The following is a 14833-nucleotide window of genomic DNA, read 5'->3' as shown; positions in this document are numbered from 1 at the left end:
AGAACTGAGGGGAAGGAAATCCCAAAATGGCCGCCCCCTCACAACAAATGGAGATGTGGGGAGAGAGGGAGGTTCTGTCAGATAAACAACCCTCACCTGTCTCAGTTGCTGAAGAGCTAATAGAATTTACAGTGATGTTTAAAATGTCAATATGGGAAAGGGGGATACAGGATTTAAACAGTGGGAAATAACACCAATGGTGTTAGCTATGTTGCTGTGGAAATAAAAATCAGTCTTTTACACTTTTACAGTCGGAGAAAATGGTACACATGACTCCAGTTGAAGACTAACACTCTGGAATTTCTGTTCTAGAACGAGCTTTCAAAGGCCAGAACATTGGGCTCTAGTCCAAAAACTGATACTAGAAGAAGATAAAGAGTTTCAGGCAATGGAGAGTCCCTCCCCCCATCAAATAGGGATGCCGGTCTCCAGGTGGGGCCTGAGGAATCTTCTAGAATTGCAGCTCATCTCCAGACCACAGAGATCAGTTCCCCTGGAGATCAGTCCCAATGGACTTTGTGGCATTGTACCCCACTGAAGTCTCTGTTCTCCCCAGGCTCCATCCTCGAATCTCCAGAAGTTCCTCAACCTGGATCTGACAACCTTATCCTCCATCCCAAACCGGTTTCTGCGGGTACCTGGCCACCTTATCACAGAAGGGTACTAGGAGTCAGTGCTGTGTGTTAATAAATGACAGGAGGTGGGGAAAGGACGACTCTGTTATGCCCCTGAGACGAGTGCCCACAGCTCAGTCTCCAACACCACCTTCACCTCAGTGGCCTTTCTTCCTTAAGTTGCCATGGGACTTCTGACTGCCTTGTTAGCTGTGGCCGTTTTCACAGGTGAGTGAGAAGTCTATGTCAGGCTTGAGGGAAGCTTCAAAGACACTTTGGGGGCTGACCGCCCTGCTCCCATTGACTTTTGGAAGCTGTAGGACTGTGGTTTTGCAAGAACTGATGTGTGTTTTGACCTTTTGAGTAAGCAGAAGTGGAGGGGCCATAGTGGGGATGAGGGAAACTAAGAGGGCAATGAAGATGGTGAGGGGTCTGGAGACCAAGTCCTGTGAAGAAAGGTCGAAGGAGCTGGGCATGTTTAGCCTGGAGAGGAGGCAGCTGGGAGGTCATAGGAGCACCATCTTCAAGTACTTGAAGGGCTGTCATATAGAGGACGGTGTGGAATTGTTTTCTGTGCCCCCCAAAGGTAGGACCAGAACCAAGGAGCTGAAATTAAATCAGAAGAGTTTCTGGCTCAACATTAGGAAGAACTTCCTGACTGTTAGAGGGGATTCCTCAGTGGAACAGGCTTCCTCAGGAGGTGGTGGACTCTCCTTCCTTGGAGGTTTTTAAACGGAGGCTAAATGGTCATCTGACAGCAGTGCTGATCCTGTGAACTTACAGGAAGATGTTTGTGAATTTCCTGCATTGTGCAGGGGGTTGGACTAGATGACCCCTAGAGGTGCCTTCCAACTCTATGATACTGTTCCCCATCTCCAGCAGCAGAGGGAACCACCTGCTCCCCAATGACCATTTCTTTCTCCCTCCATTTGCTACTGCATATTTCTCCCTCCGTAACCCTACTAATTTCTCTTATTTCCTTTCCCCCCACCCCTCCAGCTCCTTTCTTACCACTGCCTCCTTATTCTCTCTGCTGCTTTGACCCTCTTTTGTCTCACACTATCTAAAATGGTGGCTCATCTTTCCACATAAGATTTTTTTTTTAAAAAAAAATCATTTTTCAACGCATTTGAGGTGGGGGTGTTAAACCCTCTTCATTTTTTAAAAAACTTTTTTGTATTTTTTCTGCATCACTGAAAAATCACAGAAAATCTCACCCCTGTCTGACCATGGTCTAGGGTTGCCAATCCCCAGGTGGGTGCAGGGGATTTCCTGCTTTGTAGGCCCTCCCCCCGCTTCAGCGTCATCAGAAAGCGGTGGGGGGGGCGGGGATGTCTGCTGAGCACTCCATTATTCCCTACAGAGACCGATTCCAATGGAGGGAAGGCATTTTAAAAGTGTGCGGTCCCTTTAAATGTGATTGCCAGAACTCCCTTTGGAGTTCTCTGAACTCCAGAAAAGAGCCATTACTCATGATAACTCAGTTTCTTCTTTTTCTCCAAGAGTGACATCTTTCTATTCAAAAGCATTCATTTCTGTGACACGATATGGTTCGAACCCAGGTTTTAAAAAATTTCCTAGGGTTGCTAACCTCCAGGTGGTAAGGCAAAACCGGAAGCCACAGTGTACTGATTAGTAACAACTGAAATAAACCACTGTGTTACTTACCGTATATATTGCAAATAATTGCTCTACAGATATTTCTTATATCCTACTCATGTATTCTTCACCAAAATTCTTACAAATGTCCATGAATACAGCACAACTCAAAATACAAATTAATTTCCAAATGCTGTAATGGTACTAAAGTCCTTTCGTTGATAGACATGTGGAGAGCCAGTTTGGTGTAGTGGTTAAGTGTGCAGACTCTTATCTTGGAGAACCAGGTTTGATTCCCCACTCCAGCACTTGCACCTGCTGGAATGGCCTTGGGTCAGCCATAGCTCTGGCAGAGGTTGTCCTTGAAAGGGCAGCTGCTGTGAGAGCCCTCTCCAGCCCCACCCACCTCACAGGGTGTCTTGTTGTGGGGGAGGAAGATAAAGGAGATTGTAGGCCGCTCTGAGACTCTTCGGAGTGGAGGGTGGGATATAAATCCAATATCTTCTTCTTCTTCAGTACCAATAAATGTGCTACTTCTTGCTTGGGTAGCAGACCGAAATCCAACAGGTATGACATAGGGTTGCCAATCCCCAGGTGGGGGCAGGGGATTCTCCAGTTTGGAGGCCCTTCCCCCGCTTCAGGGTCATCAGAAAGCGGTGGGGGGAGGGCTCAGAAGCATCTGTGAGAACCCTATGGAGACTTATTCCCATAGGAAATCATTGAGAATTGATCCGCGCGTATCTGGGGATCTGGGTGGATGTTTTTTGAGGTAGAGGCACCAAACTTTCAGTATAGCATCCAGTGCTTCTCCCCAAAATACCTTCCAAGTTTCAAAAAGATTGGACCAGGGGGTCCAATTCCATGAGCCCCCAAAGAAGGTACCCCTATCCTTCATTATTTCCTATGGAAGGAAGGCATTTAAAAGGTGTGTGTTCCCTTTAAATGTGACCAGAACTCCCTTTGGAGTTCAATGATGCTTGTCACAACCTTGTTCCTGGCTCCACCCCCAAAGTCCCCAGATATTTCTTGAATAGGACTTGGCAACCCTAGTACGACATGTGCTACTTCTTGCTTAGGCAGCAGTCTGAAATCCAGCAGGTGCAGCTCACCCTTCTACTGGCCACTTTTCTTATGTTCTGGAACCCGTGCTTAAGGCAAAAGCTCACGTGACATGTTATGTCTCTTCCGTATTGCAGGAATGGTTCCAGAATATAAGAGAACCGTTCGTGCAAACTGAAGCGACATAACATGTCGTGTGAGCTTTTGCCTTAAGCACGGGTTCCAGAACATAAGAAAAGTGGCCAGTGGAAGGGTGAATGAAACACGGACTGAACCCAGGACTCATGTCGCTGCACCCGTTGAATTTCGGACTGCTACCCAAGCAAGAAGTAGCACATTTATTGGTACTGCACATGTCTATCAACGAAAGGATACGGACAGTGGACTTTGGTACCATTACAGCAATTGGAAATTAATTTGTATTTTGAGTTGTGCTGTATTCATGGACATTTGTAAGAATTTTGGTGAAGAATCCATGAGCAGGATATAAGAAATATCTGTGGAGCAATTATTTGCAATACATAAGTAACACGGTGGTTTATTTCAGTTGTTACTAACCTCCAGGTGGTGGCTGGAGATCTCCTGGGATTACAATCGATCTCCAGGCAACACAGATCAGTTCACCTGGAGAAAATGGCCACCTTGAAGATGAAGATGAAAAAGGATATTGGAGAAAGTGCAGAAAAGGGCAACTAGAGTGATTAAAGGGCTGGAACACTTTCCCTATGAAGAAAAGTTGAAACGCATGGGGCTCTTTAGCTTGGAGAAACGTCGCCTGCGGGGTGACATGATAGAGGTTTACAAGATTATGCATGGGATGGAGAAAGTAGAGAAAGAAGTACTTTTCTCCCTTTCTCACAATACAAGAACTCGTGGGCATTCAATGAAATTGCTGAGCGGACAGGTTAAAACGGATAAAAGGAACTACTTCTTCACCCAAAGGGTGATTAACATGTGGAATTCACTGCCACAGGAGGTGGTGGCAGCTACAAGCATAGCCAGCTTCAAGAGGGGATTGGATAAAAATATGGAGCAGAGGTCCATCAGTGGCTATTAGCCACAGTGTGTATATATAGATATAGATTTTTTTTTTTTTTTTGGCCACCGTGTGACACAGAGTGTTGGAATGGATGGGCCATTGGCCCGATCCAACATGGCTTCTCTTATTTATTTATTTATTTATTTGGGATTTATATCCCGCCCTTCCCACGGATGGCTCAGGGCGGCTTCCAACAATTAATCAAACTTAAAAATAAACAATTTCAAATGTAAAACAATTAAATAATTTAAACAGTTAAAACATTAAAACAGAGTAATGCAGTTTCCTATGAACAGATGGCTGGCCAGTTTCCTCAGGTTGTTATCCTAGCTAAATGTAGGCTAGGTATAGGCTAGCCGGAAGAGGGTCGTCTTACAGGCCCTGCGGAACTGCGCTAAGTCCCGCAGGGCCCTCACCTCTTCCGGCAGCTGATTCCACCATACGGGGGCCATAACGGAGAAAGCCCTTTCCCTGGTGGCTTTCAGGCGGGCTTCTTTTGGCCCGGGGATAGTGAGGAGATTTTGTGTTCCTGACCTCAGTGCTCTCTGGGGAACATGTGGGGAGAGATATTGGATATTGGATTTATATCCCGCCCTCCACTCCGAAGAGTCTCAGAGCGGCTTACAATCTCCTTTACCTTCCTCCCCCACAACAGAAACCCTGTGAGGTGGGTGGGGCTGGAGAGGGCTCTCCCAGCAGCTGCCCTTTCAAGGACAACCTCTGCCAGAGCTATGGCTGACCCAAGGCCATGCTAGCAGGTGCAAGTGGAGGAATCAAACCTGGTTCTCCCAGATGAGAGTCTGCGCACTTAACCACTACACCAAACTGGCTCTCCACCTTGGAAGGTAGACGCTATGGCATTATACCTTCTTGAAGTCCCTCCCTTCTCCAAACCCCAGCCTCCTTCAACTCCACCCCCCAAAACTCTTGGAATTTCCCAATCCGGACCACCCTGTGTCTTCTCCCCTCCTTCATCTTCTCTAACAGAAGAGCTGTCACACGGTTTCTCTTTTGTCTGACAGAATCCCAGGCTGTTGTGCTCAGAGATGAATCGAGGTCCCAACTGAATGAGTTAAAAGAGGAGCTCCAGGAATACATGCGAAATATTAGCAGCGCCGTTTATGAAAAGCAGATTCTGTTTCGAAGATCGGAGCTCAGCAAGCAGTTAGAGTAAGCAAAGCCACCTTGTTCTGTTCTGTGTAATATATTCTCATACAGGGGTCTCCAACATGGCGCCCACAGACACCACTGCTGCAGCCCACCAAGTGTTTTAGAAAGTGGGCAGGGCCAACAGGAGCTTTTGCCTAGCAAGGCTTCTGATTGGCCACTGGAGATCTGACTGGCTATGCAGGATAGTAGCCTATTCAAACTAGCTAGGATGGATGCAGATTCAGAAAAGCATGTCCTGTAGTGTTTTAGGGTAGGAAAAGGCCAGCAGGAACTCATCTGCATATTAGGCCACACCCCCTGATGTCACCATTGTTTCACATAGGGCTTTTGTAGAAAAAGGCCAGCAAGAACTCATTTGCATAGTAGGCCACACCCCCTGATGCCAAGATAGCCAGAACTGAGTTCCTGCGCATTCCTACTCCAAAAAAGCCCTGGCCTGTATCTATGATACCAGATGGAGAATTCCGGCAATGTATGCACGAGAGGGATCAAAAGTGGAAAGAAGGAAGTTCACCCTGAGATTAGCTTTCTGTGTTGGACCTGGTTTAGGATGGCTGGACCGGTCACTTAGCAGAGTTCTCCTTCTGAGATTCAGTGCAGCAGCATGGCCTAGTTTAATGTAGGCTTCCCAAATCCCCCGCCTGGTCGGGGGACCCCTGATTTGGAGCCTCCTCCCCCCGCTTGGCAAAAATCTAGAAAGCGGGGGGAATGGCAGCCCTTCCCACGCAGCCTAGAACCCAGCAGCTTCTCCTCTCCTCTCCCCTTCCCACCGATCCCTGATGCTTCTCCTCCTCCCTTCCCTTCCCTTCTCACCTCCGATCGCAGCAGCTTCTCCTTGCCCCTCCCTTTCCCACCCAGCTCCATCGCAGCAGCCGGAGCTTTCCCAGGCTGCTTCCTGCCCCGCCCCAAAGGACCATGTGCCTTTGCACCTCCGGAGGTGGTGAAAGGCTTCAACTGTCTGTGTCTGTATCTTTGTTACTGTGAAGAAGCTGGCTGGTGAGTAGAGAGCCAATCCTCTACATCAGATTTGCGAGAAGGGGGGGGGGTGTGGAGGAGAGGGAAACATCATCATTATTCCCTATGTGAAATATTTCTCATAGGGTATAATGGGGAATTGATCTGGAGGTTTCGGGGGCTCTGGGGGAGCTATTGTTTGAGGTAGAGGCACCAAATTTTCAGTATAGTATCTAGTGCCTCTCCCCAAAATACCCTCCAAGTTTCAAAACGATTGGGCCAGGAGGTCCAGTTCTATGAGCCCCAAAAGAAGGTGCCCCTATCCTTCATTATTTCCTATGGAAGAAAGACATTTAAAAAGGTGTGCTGTCCCTTTAAATGTGATGACCAGAACTCCCTTGGAGTTCAATTATGCTTGTCACACCCTTGTTCATGGCTCCGCCCCAATGTCTTCTGGCTCCACCCCCAAAGTCTCCTGGCTCCACCCCCAAAGTCCCCAGATATTTCTTGAATTGGACTTGGCAACCCTAGGCCCAGTTTCCACGCTGCTCTGCTCAGCTCGGCGCGATCTGAGGGAGTAGGGTTGCTAATCCCCAGGTGGGGGCAGGGGATCCCCCGGTTTGGAGACATTCCCCCCGCTTCAGGGTCGTCAGAAAGCAGGGGGAGGGGAGGGAAATGTCTTCTGGGAACTCTATTATTCCCTAGGGAGATTTATTCCCATAGAAAATCATGGAGAATTGATCAGCGGGTATCCGAGGCTCTGGGGGGGCTGTTTTTTGGGGTAGAGGCACCAAATTTTCAGTATAGCATCTAGTGCCTCTCCCCAAAATATCCCCCAAGTTTCAAAAAGATTGGACCAGGGGGTCCAGAGGGACCAGAGGGATTGGCCTCTCTACTCATGAGTTGCTGCCAGCTTCTTCCAAGTAACACAGACACCCCATCCCAAGAGGAAGCCTTTCAATCGGAGACTGGAGCCTCCGGAGGTGGAAAGGAACATGGTCCTGTGGGGGTGGGGCTGCCAGCCCCTGACTGGAGGCGGGAAGGAGCCTGGGAAAGCGGAAGAACCCCCGCTGGGACCTGGGGATTGGCAAGCCTAGACTAGGAACAATCAAGTCTAGTCGCGTTAGGGACTTTATTTTCCTTCACCCGTGTTACTATAGTTTTAATGCACCTTATCTGTTCACTTCCCCTTGATTGATTTTCCTGTTTAAAGTAAACCTTTTTGTTGTTCTTTGTTACTCTGCCTGGTCTACACACCTATTTTCTTGGCCAAAGCAAGAGATCTGAAGGGCTTGGGAAGGGACTGTGGGTAGGGTTGCCAAGTCCAATTCCAGAAATATCTGGGGACTTTGGGGGTGGAGCTAAGAGACACTGGGGGTGGAGCCAGGAGCAAGGGTGTGACAAGCACAATTGAACTCCAAAGGGAGTTCTGTCCATCACAATTAAAGGGACCTCACAACTTTTTAAATGCCTTCCTTCCCTCCACCCTCCCCTTCTCTGATTTCACCTCAGAGGCGGAGCGGAGCGGGCGATGCCGCTGCGCTGCTGCCGCCTCTTCTCCGCTTCATTTTAGCTGCTCCTCCGAGATGGGCTCAGCCTGAGCCCATCTCGGAGGAGCAGCTACGGTGAAGCGGAGAAGAGGCGGCAGCAGCGCAGCGGCGTCGCCCGCTCCGAGATGGGGCGGCTCGCCATGCTCCTTGGCGCCATTTCCCCCCCTCCCCTCGCTTCCATTTTTTTGGGGAGCGGGGGAAGAGGCTGGAAATCCTGGGGTCCCCCGCCAGGGCGGGAGGGTTGGGAAGCCTAACTGTGGGCCTTTCCAAGGGACTCTAATTCCAGAGTGGTGGCAGTGTCAGGGGGCATCCCCATCTGGGTCATGACAACTTCCAACAGCAGCAACTCTCCAACCTTTCCCCCTCTCCCCCTCTGCAGACGTTACCTTCAGGATAACGTTTCCCAAATCAAGAGGCGCTGGAATAAGCTGCAGAGGGAGCTGCCTGCTGAGATAGCCGAGGCATACAACTTAGCGGCCACCGTTCCGATAGCCGTGGTGATGAAGACATACTCCACTCTGACGGAAGTGAGGAAAAAACTGAATTCTGCCATGGAGGAACTCTACGATCTTCTACATCCCGTTTTGGGCCCCCACGCCACTCCGGTCCTGGAGGTGGTGAGAGCCCATGCCAAAATCGTCAGTACCCAACTGCAAGAGGCGGACACAGACCTGAACCAGAAGCTGAAATCCAACCTGGACGAGTTAGCAACTTGGCTGGTCCCTTATGCCCAGAGCTTCCGGAGCCAGTGGGGAAAATACCGGAAGTCCCTGGAACCTTTCACCAACCAAGTGCAGGAACGGCTTGAGCAAGGAGCAGGGGCCACCAAAGGATCCTGGCAGTCTTATGTGGCCCCTGTCCAGGTGGCATTCAGAAAACACGCCAAGGTGATCTATGACTTGTTGTTCAGAGATTAGTGATTTTCCCACATGTGATATAGTATGGAACCCTGACCGACCTCTGTAAAGAACAGTGAACAGAAGAACAGAAGAGAAGCCATGTTGGATCAAGCCAGTGGCCCATCCAGTCCAACACTCTGTGTCACACAGTGGCCAAAGAACCACATCCCATCAGGAGGTCCACCAATGGGGCCAGGACACTAGAAGCCCTCTCACTGTGCCCCCCCCCCCAAGCACCAAGAATACAGAGCATCACTGCCCCAGACATAAGAACATAAGAGAAACCATGTTGGATCAGGCTAGTGGCCCATCCAGTCCAATACTCTGTGTCACACAGTGGCCAAAAAAACCCAGGTGCCATCAGGAGGTCCACCAGTGGGGCCAGGACACTAGAAGCCCTCCCACCGTTGCCCCCCCCCCCCAAGCAACAAGAATACAGAGCAATACTGCCCCAGACAAAAGAGAAGCCATGTTGGATCAGGCTAGTGGCCCATCCAGTCCAACACTCTGTGTCACACAGTGGCCAAAAAACCCCAGGTGCCATCAGGAGGTCCATTCGTGGGGCCAGGACACTAGAAGCCCTCCCACTGTTGCCCCCCCAAGCAACAAGAATACAGAGCATCACTGCCCCAGACAGAGAGTTCCAACAATACGCTGTGAACCTCTGCCCCATATGCTTATCCAATCCCCTCTTGAAGCTGGCTATGCTGGTAGCTGCCGCCACCTCCTGTGGCAGTGAATTCAATGTGTTAATCACCCTTTGGGTGAAGAAGGACTTCCTTTTATCTGTTTTAACCCGACTGCTCGGCAATTTCATTGAGTGCCCACGAGTTCTTGTATTGTGAGAAAGGGAGAAAAGTACTTCTTTCTCTACCTTCTCTATCCTTCTCTCTCTCTCTAGTGGTGAAGAGTGGCAGCCTCTAATCTAGAGATCTGGGTTTGATTCCCCACTCCTCCTCCACATGAAGCCTTCTGGGTGACCTTGGGCCAGTCACAGTTCTCTCAGAAGTCTCTCACCCCCAACTGCCTCACAAGATGTCTGGTGTGGGGAAGCCAGCTTGGTGTAGTAGTTCAGAGCGGTGGACTCTAATCTGGAGATCCGGGTTTGATTCCCCACTCCTCCTCCACATGCAGCCAGCTGGGTGACCTCGGGCCAGTCTCAGCTCTCTCAGAAGTCTCTCAGTCCCACCTACCTTTCAAGGTGTCTGTTGTGGGGAAAGGAAGTAAAGGAGATCGTTAGCCACTTTGAGACTCCTTGGGGGGGGGGGGGCGGTGTTATGAAGTGTATCCCTTGGCATTTAGGGTTGCAGTTGACGCTTGTAATTTTTAATGTCGGTAATATCTGCAAGTGCGCAGACCCTTGTCTGGGAGAACTGGGTTTGATTCCCCACCAGTGTTCCCTCTAAGCTGAGTTAGAGTGATTTTTAGCCTCCAGCTCACATCTTTTTGTCTTAGCTCAGAAAGGATGACCCCAGAGCACACTAATTGATGTGGGAGCTCACAGCTTTAATGCCAGTAGCTCACAAAGTGGAATTTTTGCTCACAAGACTCCACAGTGTAGAGGGAACATTGTTCCCCACCCTCCACTTGCAGCTGCTGGAATGGCCTCGGGTCAGCCGTAGCTCTCATAGGAGTTGTCCTTGAAAGGGCAGTTGCTGTGAGACCTCTCTCAGCCCCACCCACCTCACAGGGTGTCTGTCGTGGGGGGAAGAGATAAAGGAGATTGAAAGCCGCTCTGAGACTCTGATTCAGAGAGAAGGGTGGGGTATAAATCTGCGTTCTTCTTCTTCTTCTGGGGCTGCTTTTTGAGGTGGAGGCACCAAATTTTCAGCATAGCATCTGGTGTGCCTCCTCAAAACAATCCCCAAGTTTCAAAAAGATTGGACCAGGGGGTCCAATTCTATGAACCCAAAAAGAAGGTGCCCTTATCCTTTATTATTTCCAGAGGGAAGGCATTTAGAAGGTGTGCAGTCCCTTTAAATGTGATGGCCAGAACTCCCTTCGGAGTTCAATCGTGCTTGTCACAACCTTGCTCCTGGCCCCACCTCCAAAGTCCCCAGCTATTTCTTGAATCAGACCTGGCAACCCTAGGTGTCAACCTGGAAGTGGGCATAATCAACAACTGCCTGGGCATGTGCTTTCTCTGTACTGGCTTGGTTGCCAACTTCCAGGTGGCACCTGAAGGTCACCTACTATAACCATGGATCCCCAGGCAACAGGGATCAGCTCCCCTGGAGAAAAGGAGGGTGGGCTCTGTGGCATTATACCCTGCTGAGGTCCCTCCCCTCCACAAACCCCACCCTCCCCAGGATCTGTGCCAGGGCCGGATTAACATTTAGGCCAAGTAGGCACTGGCCTATGGGCGCCAACACCTTTAGGGGCCCCAGGCCGGCTTCCCCCCCCCCCCAGTTTCCCCCCTGCTTGCAGCCCTCCCCGCCTGCACGCGCAACCAACAGCTGAGTCGCTCTTTGCCCGACTTGCCTGCTGCGGCTGCTGCTGGCGTCGTTGCCAAGTTTGCCTCTCTCTGCCTCTTCCCTGCAGCTTTGTCAAAGGGGCTTTGGAGAAGGGGCCTGCAGGCTGCAGCGGGGGCCGCAGGTGGCGGAGTGGGCGCTCAGACTCTGAGATCATTTGCAAGGGGGCCTCCACAGGGTTTAATCCGGCACTGAGCTGTGCCCCCCAATCACGACTGGCAACCTAGTGGTCCCCTGCTTGTGGAACGGACCACCTGAGGACTCCCCCTCTACTGGCTTCCCCCAAACTAGGCAAAGCTGTATTTTTATAGAGCGTTTTTCTATGCAAGGCAATAGAGTTGCACTGTGCTAAACTTGGAACTTTGGTCTACATGACTATGTATTGCTTGCTGGCACTAGGACAGGGGTGGGGAACCCTTTTTCCGCCAAGGGCCGTATGGATATTTATAACATCATTCGTGGGCCATAAAAATCATCAACTTAAAAAGCAGTGCTCCGTTGAGGGAGAACGATTCAGGCTAGCAAAATTAATGCAAGTAATTGTTTTTCTATTTGAAGTCATGTGGGGAGAACCTAATCTAGCGCACACACACCTGGCCAACCACCCTAGGCAAATGCATAGGTCCAGGGCTTTTTTTGCAGAAAAAGCCCTGCAGGACTCAATAGCATATTAGACCACATCCCCTAATATTAGCGTATTAGGTCACACACTCATTAGCATATTAGGCCACACCCTCTGGGATAATCAAGTGCAAACTGAACTGTGACAGTCACTTTTCCAGGCCCTGCAGCTATTCTGGCCGGCCAGCCAGGCCCCAGGGAGGCTGCCGCACAGCACATCTGGGCCCTGTGATCCCTGCCTGGCCTGGGGAGACTGTTGCAAAGTGCAGCTGAGCCCCACAATCCTCGCTGGCCAGCCAAGGGAAGCTGCCACATGGCAATCTATGTATCTGCCAGCAATCCCCAAGGGCCACACCAAGGTATCTCGAGGGCCATATATGGCCCTCGGGACGGAGGTTCCCCACCCCTGCACTAGGATCTGACTATGTGATTTTTGTATCATTTCCTGTGCACTATTAAGACTTCTGCTTGGCTTCAGTTGTTGTTTTTTTTTTAGATTTCAGGTTGGTTGTACCACATTAATCTATTAATTCAGTGGTGGCATTCTAGCAGAGCTCCTTTGCATATTAGGCCACACCCCCTGAGGTAGCCAACTCTCCAAGAAGATGAAGAAGATATTGGATTTATATCCCACCCTCCACTCCGAAGAGTCTCAGAGCGGCTCACAATCTCCTTTATCTTCCTCCCCCACGACAGACACCCTGTGAGGTGGGTGGGGCTGGAGAGGGCTCTCACAGCAGCTGCCCTTTCAAGGACAACCTCTGCCAGAGCTATGGCTGACCCAAGGCCATTCCAGCAGCTGCAAGTGGAGGAGTGGGGAATCAAACCCGGTTCTCCCAGATAAGAGTCTGCCCTTTCAAGGACAACCTCTGCCAGAGCTATGGCTGACCCAAGGCCATGCTAGCAAGTGCAAGTAGAGGAGTGGGAAATCAAACCTGGTTCTCCCAGATAAGCGTCCACACACTTAACCACTACACCAAACTGGCTCTCCACACCAAACTGGCTCTCCCAAGAGTTTACAAGGCTCTTTTTTTGTAAGCTCTTGGAGGATTGGCTACATTGGGGGGGGGTGGCCTAATATGCAAAGGCGCTCCTGCTAGAATTGCACCCCGATCCTTATTATATTATTTGCTGAATACCCCGTCCAGTCAATTGAATTGACTCGCCCTGTGTAATCCAAAGGAGAAAGGCAGATGATAAATGACATCTATAAAATAATGACAATGTAAACTTTCTCCAGGTTATGTAATAAAGAGGACGACCTTGACAAATTCTGAATGATGCTCTGTTTATACGCTGCTGGTCTCACATTCGCCTACAGCTTTATCCAACAGGTTGCTTTCACATAATCAAAAGAGAACCATCAGAGACACTTCTGAAGTGGGTTTGTTTTGTTTGCTTTAACGGCTTCCAGGAGTCCATAACCCTATCAGTTCCTCTCCTCTACCCAAAGAGGTGTTGAAGTGAGCATGCTCAGACATTGGGGAGCTCTACAACACTCTAAGGCAGAGGTGTCAAACATGCAGCCTGGGGGCCAAATCAGGCCCCCGGAGGGTTCCAATCAGTTCCTCAAGCAACTGGCTGTCATCTGCTTCCTTCTCCCTCTCTTGCTTCCTTCTGCATCACAGTTTGCTTTGCCAGGCTTGCTCAATTGCACAGGAGCTACAGAGCAAAACCTCTGTTTTCTCCATTGGCTGAGTCTCCTCCCTTGGGGAGGAAGGGAGGGGGAGGGAGAGCTTGCTTAGCCAGGCTCTCTCAATCGTACAGCAGAGCTACTGAGCCAAGCCTATTGGCTGGTCCCCTGGGGAAGGAAGGAAAGAGATAGAGCTTCCTTTACCCGGTTCCTTGGATCCCCTGGGAGAGATACAAAGAAAGCACCTTTAAAACTAAGAAGTGCTAATGTTTTAAGCATGTTTTATTTTAAGTATTTTTTTAAAAAAAAATCTTTAATTGTGTTTGTCTGTGTCCTTTATTAAGTTTTTATCTCTGCTACCCTGCATTGCATTTTATGACACACATGGCCCAGCCCGACAAGATCTCATTTACATCAGATCCCGGCCCTCATAACAAATGAGTTAGTCGCTCCTGCTCTAAGGGTATATATGTGTTCTCTCCTTGAGTACAACGCTTCTCTTTGTCTTAACCTCAGATCTGCCCTCTGACCCCTCCTCTCCCTTTGTCCTCTCCCTCATATCACATATCCTTCCGTGGAGACACACATCTCTGCAGATCTCTCCTGTACAGACAATGCCCTCATATCCCCACCAGGGGTGGAATTCTAGCAGGAGCTCCTTTGCATATTAGGCCACACACCCCTGATGCAGCCAATCCTCCAAGAGCTTACAAGGCTCTTTTTTGTAAGCTCTTGGAGGATTGGCTACATCAGTGGGGTGTGGCCTAAAATGCAAAGGAGCTCCTGCTAGAATTCCACCCCTGATTCCCACACACACGATGCTGGACAAGCTGGCCCTTTGTGACAGGGAAAAGGACTCCTTAGAGGAGTTTTAGCTCTCCTTTTGACCTGAATTTGAGCTGGATCTAGAAGCATGATCCTGATTGCAATAAATAAATCTCCCAAGAGAACTACATTGCAAGAAACCTAAATTTGTATTTATTTAGGTAAGTCTATTTCTCTAACAATATGTTGTTAATTTCTTCAGATCATTATGAAGTGAAATCTGTAGCAATCTGGTTTCCTATTGCAGAATACCTAAACAGGATGTGAAATAATTTCACGTAATCCCATTTATGGAGAGCCAGTTTGGTGTAGTGGTTAAGTGTGCGGACTCTTATCTGGGAGAACCGGGTTTGATTCCCCACTCCTCCACTTGCACCTGCTGGAATGGCCTTGGGTCAG

At 49.6% G+C, this 14833-nt stretch overlaps 1 protein-coding gene across 2 annotated transcripts; it reads left to right on the top strand.

Moving 5' to 3' along the window:
- The first annotated feature begins 735 nt into the window (after positions 1–735).
- Positions 736–10943, top strand: LOC132585698 (apolipoprotein A-IV-like). Of its 2 annotated transcripts, XR_009556336.1 has the most exons (4): positions 736–842; positions 5334–5481; positions 8365–9186; positions 9371–10943. XR_009556336.1 is itself a non-coding variant. In XM_060257569.1 (3 exons), the coding sequence occupies exons 1-3, from the start codon at positions 800–802 to the stop codon at positions 8900–8902; spliced, it is 729 nt and encodes a 242-aa protein (XP_060113552.1). In that variant the 5' UTR covers positions 736–799; the 3' UTR covers positions 8903–10232. The 2 variants fall into 2 exon arrangements, 1 of the variants encoding a protein (XP_060113552.1); XM_060257569.1 differs by having other exon boundaries at positions 8365–10232.
- Positions 10944–14833: the final 3890 nt, after the last annotated feature.

The sequence above is a fragment of the Heteronotia binoei genome, chromosome 17, assembly GCF_032191835.1.
Source record: "Heteronotia binoei isolate CCM8104 ecotype False Entrance Well chromosome 17, APGP_CSIRO_Hbin_v1, whole genome shotgun sequence".
Lineage (NCBI taxonomy): Eukaryota > Metazoa > Chordata > Lepidosauria > Squamata > Gekkonidae > Heteronotia > Heteronotia binoei.
The sequence above is the reverse complement of the archived record's forward strand: the minus strand, read 5'-3'. Positions and strand labels throughout refer to the sequence as shown.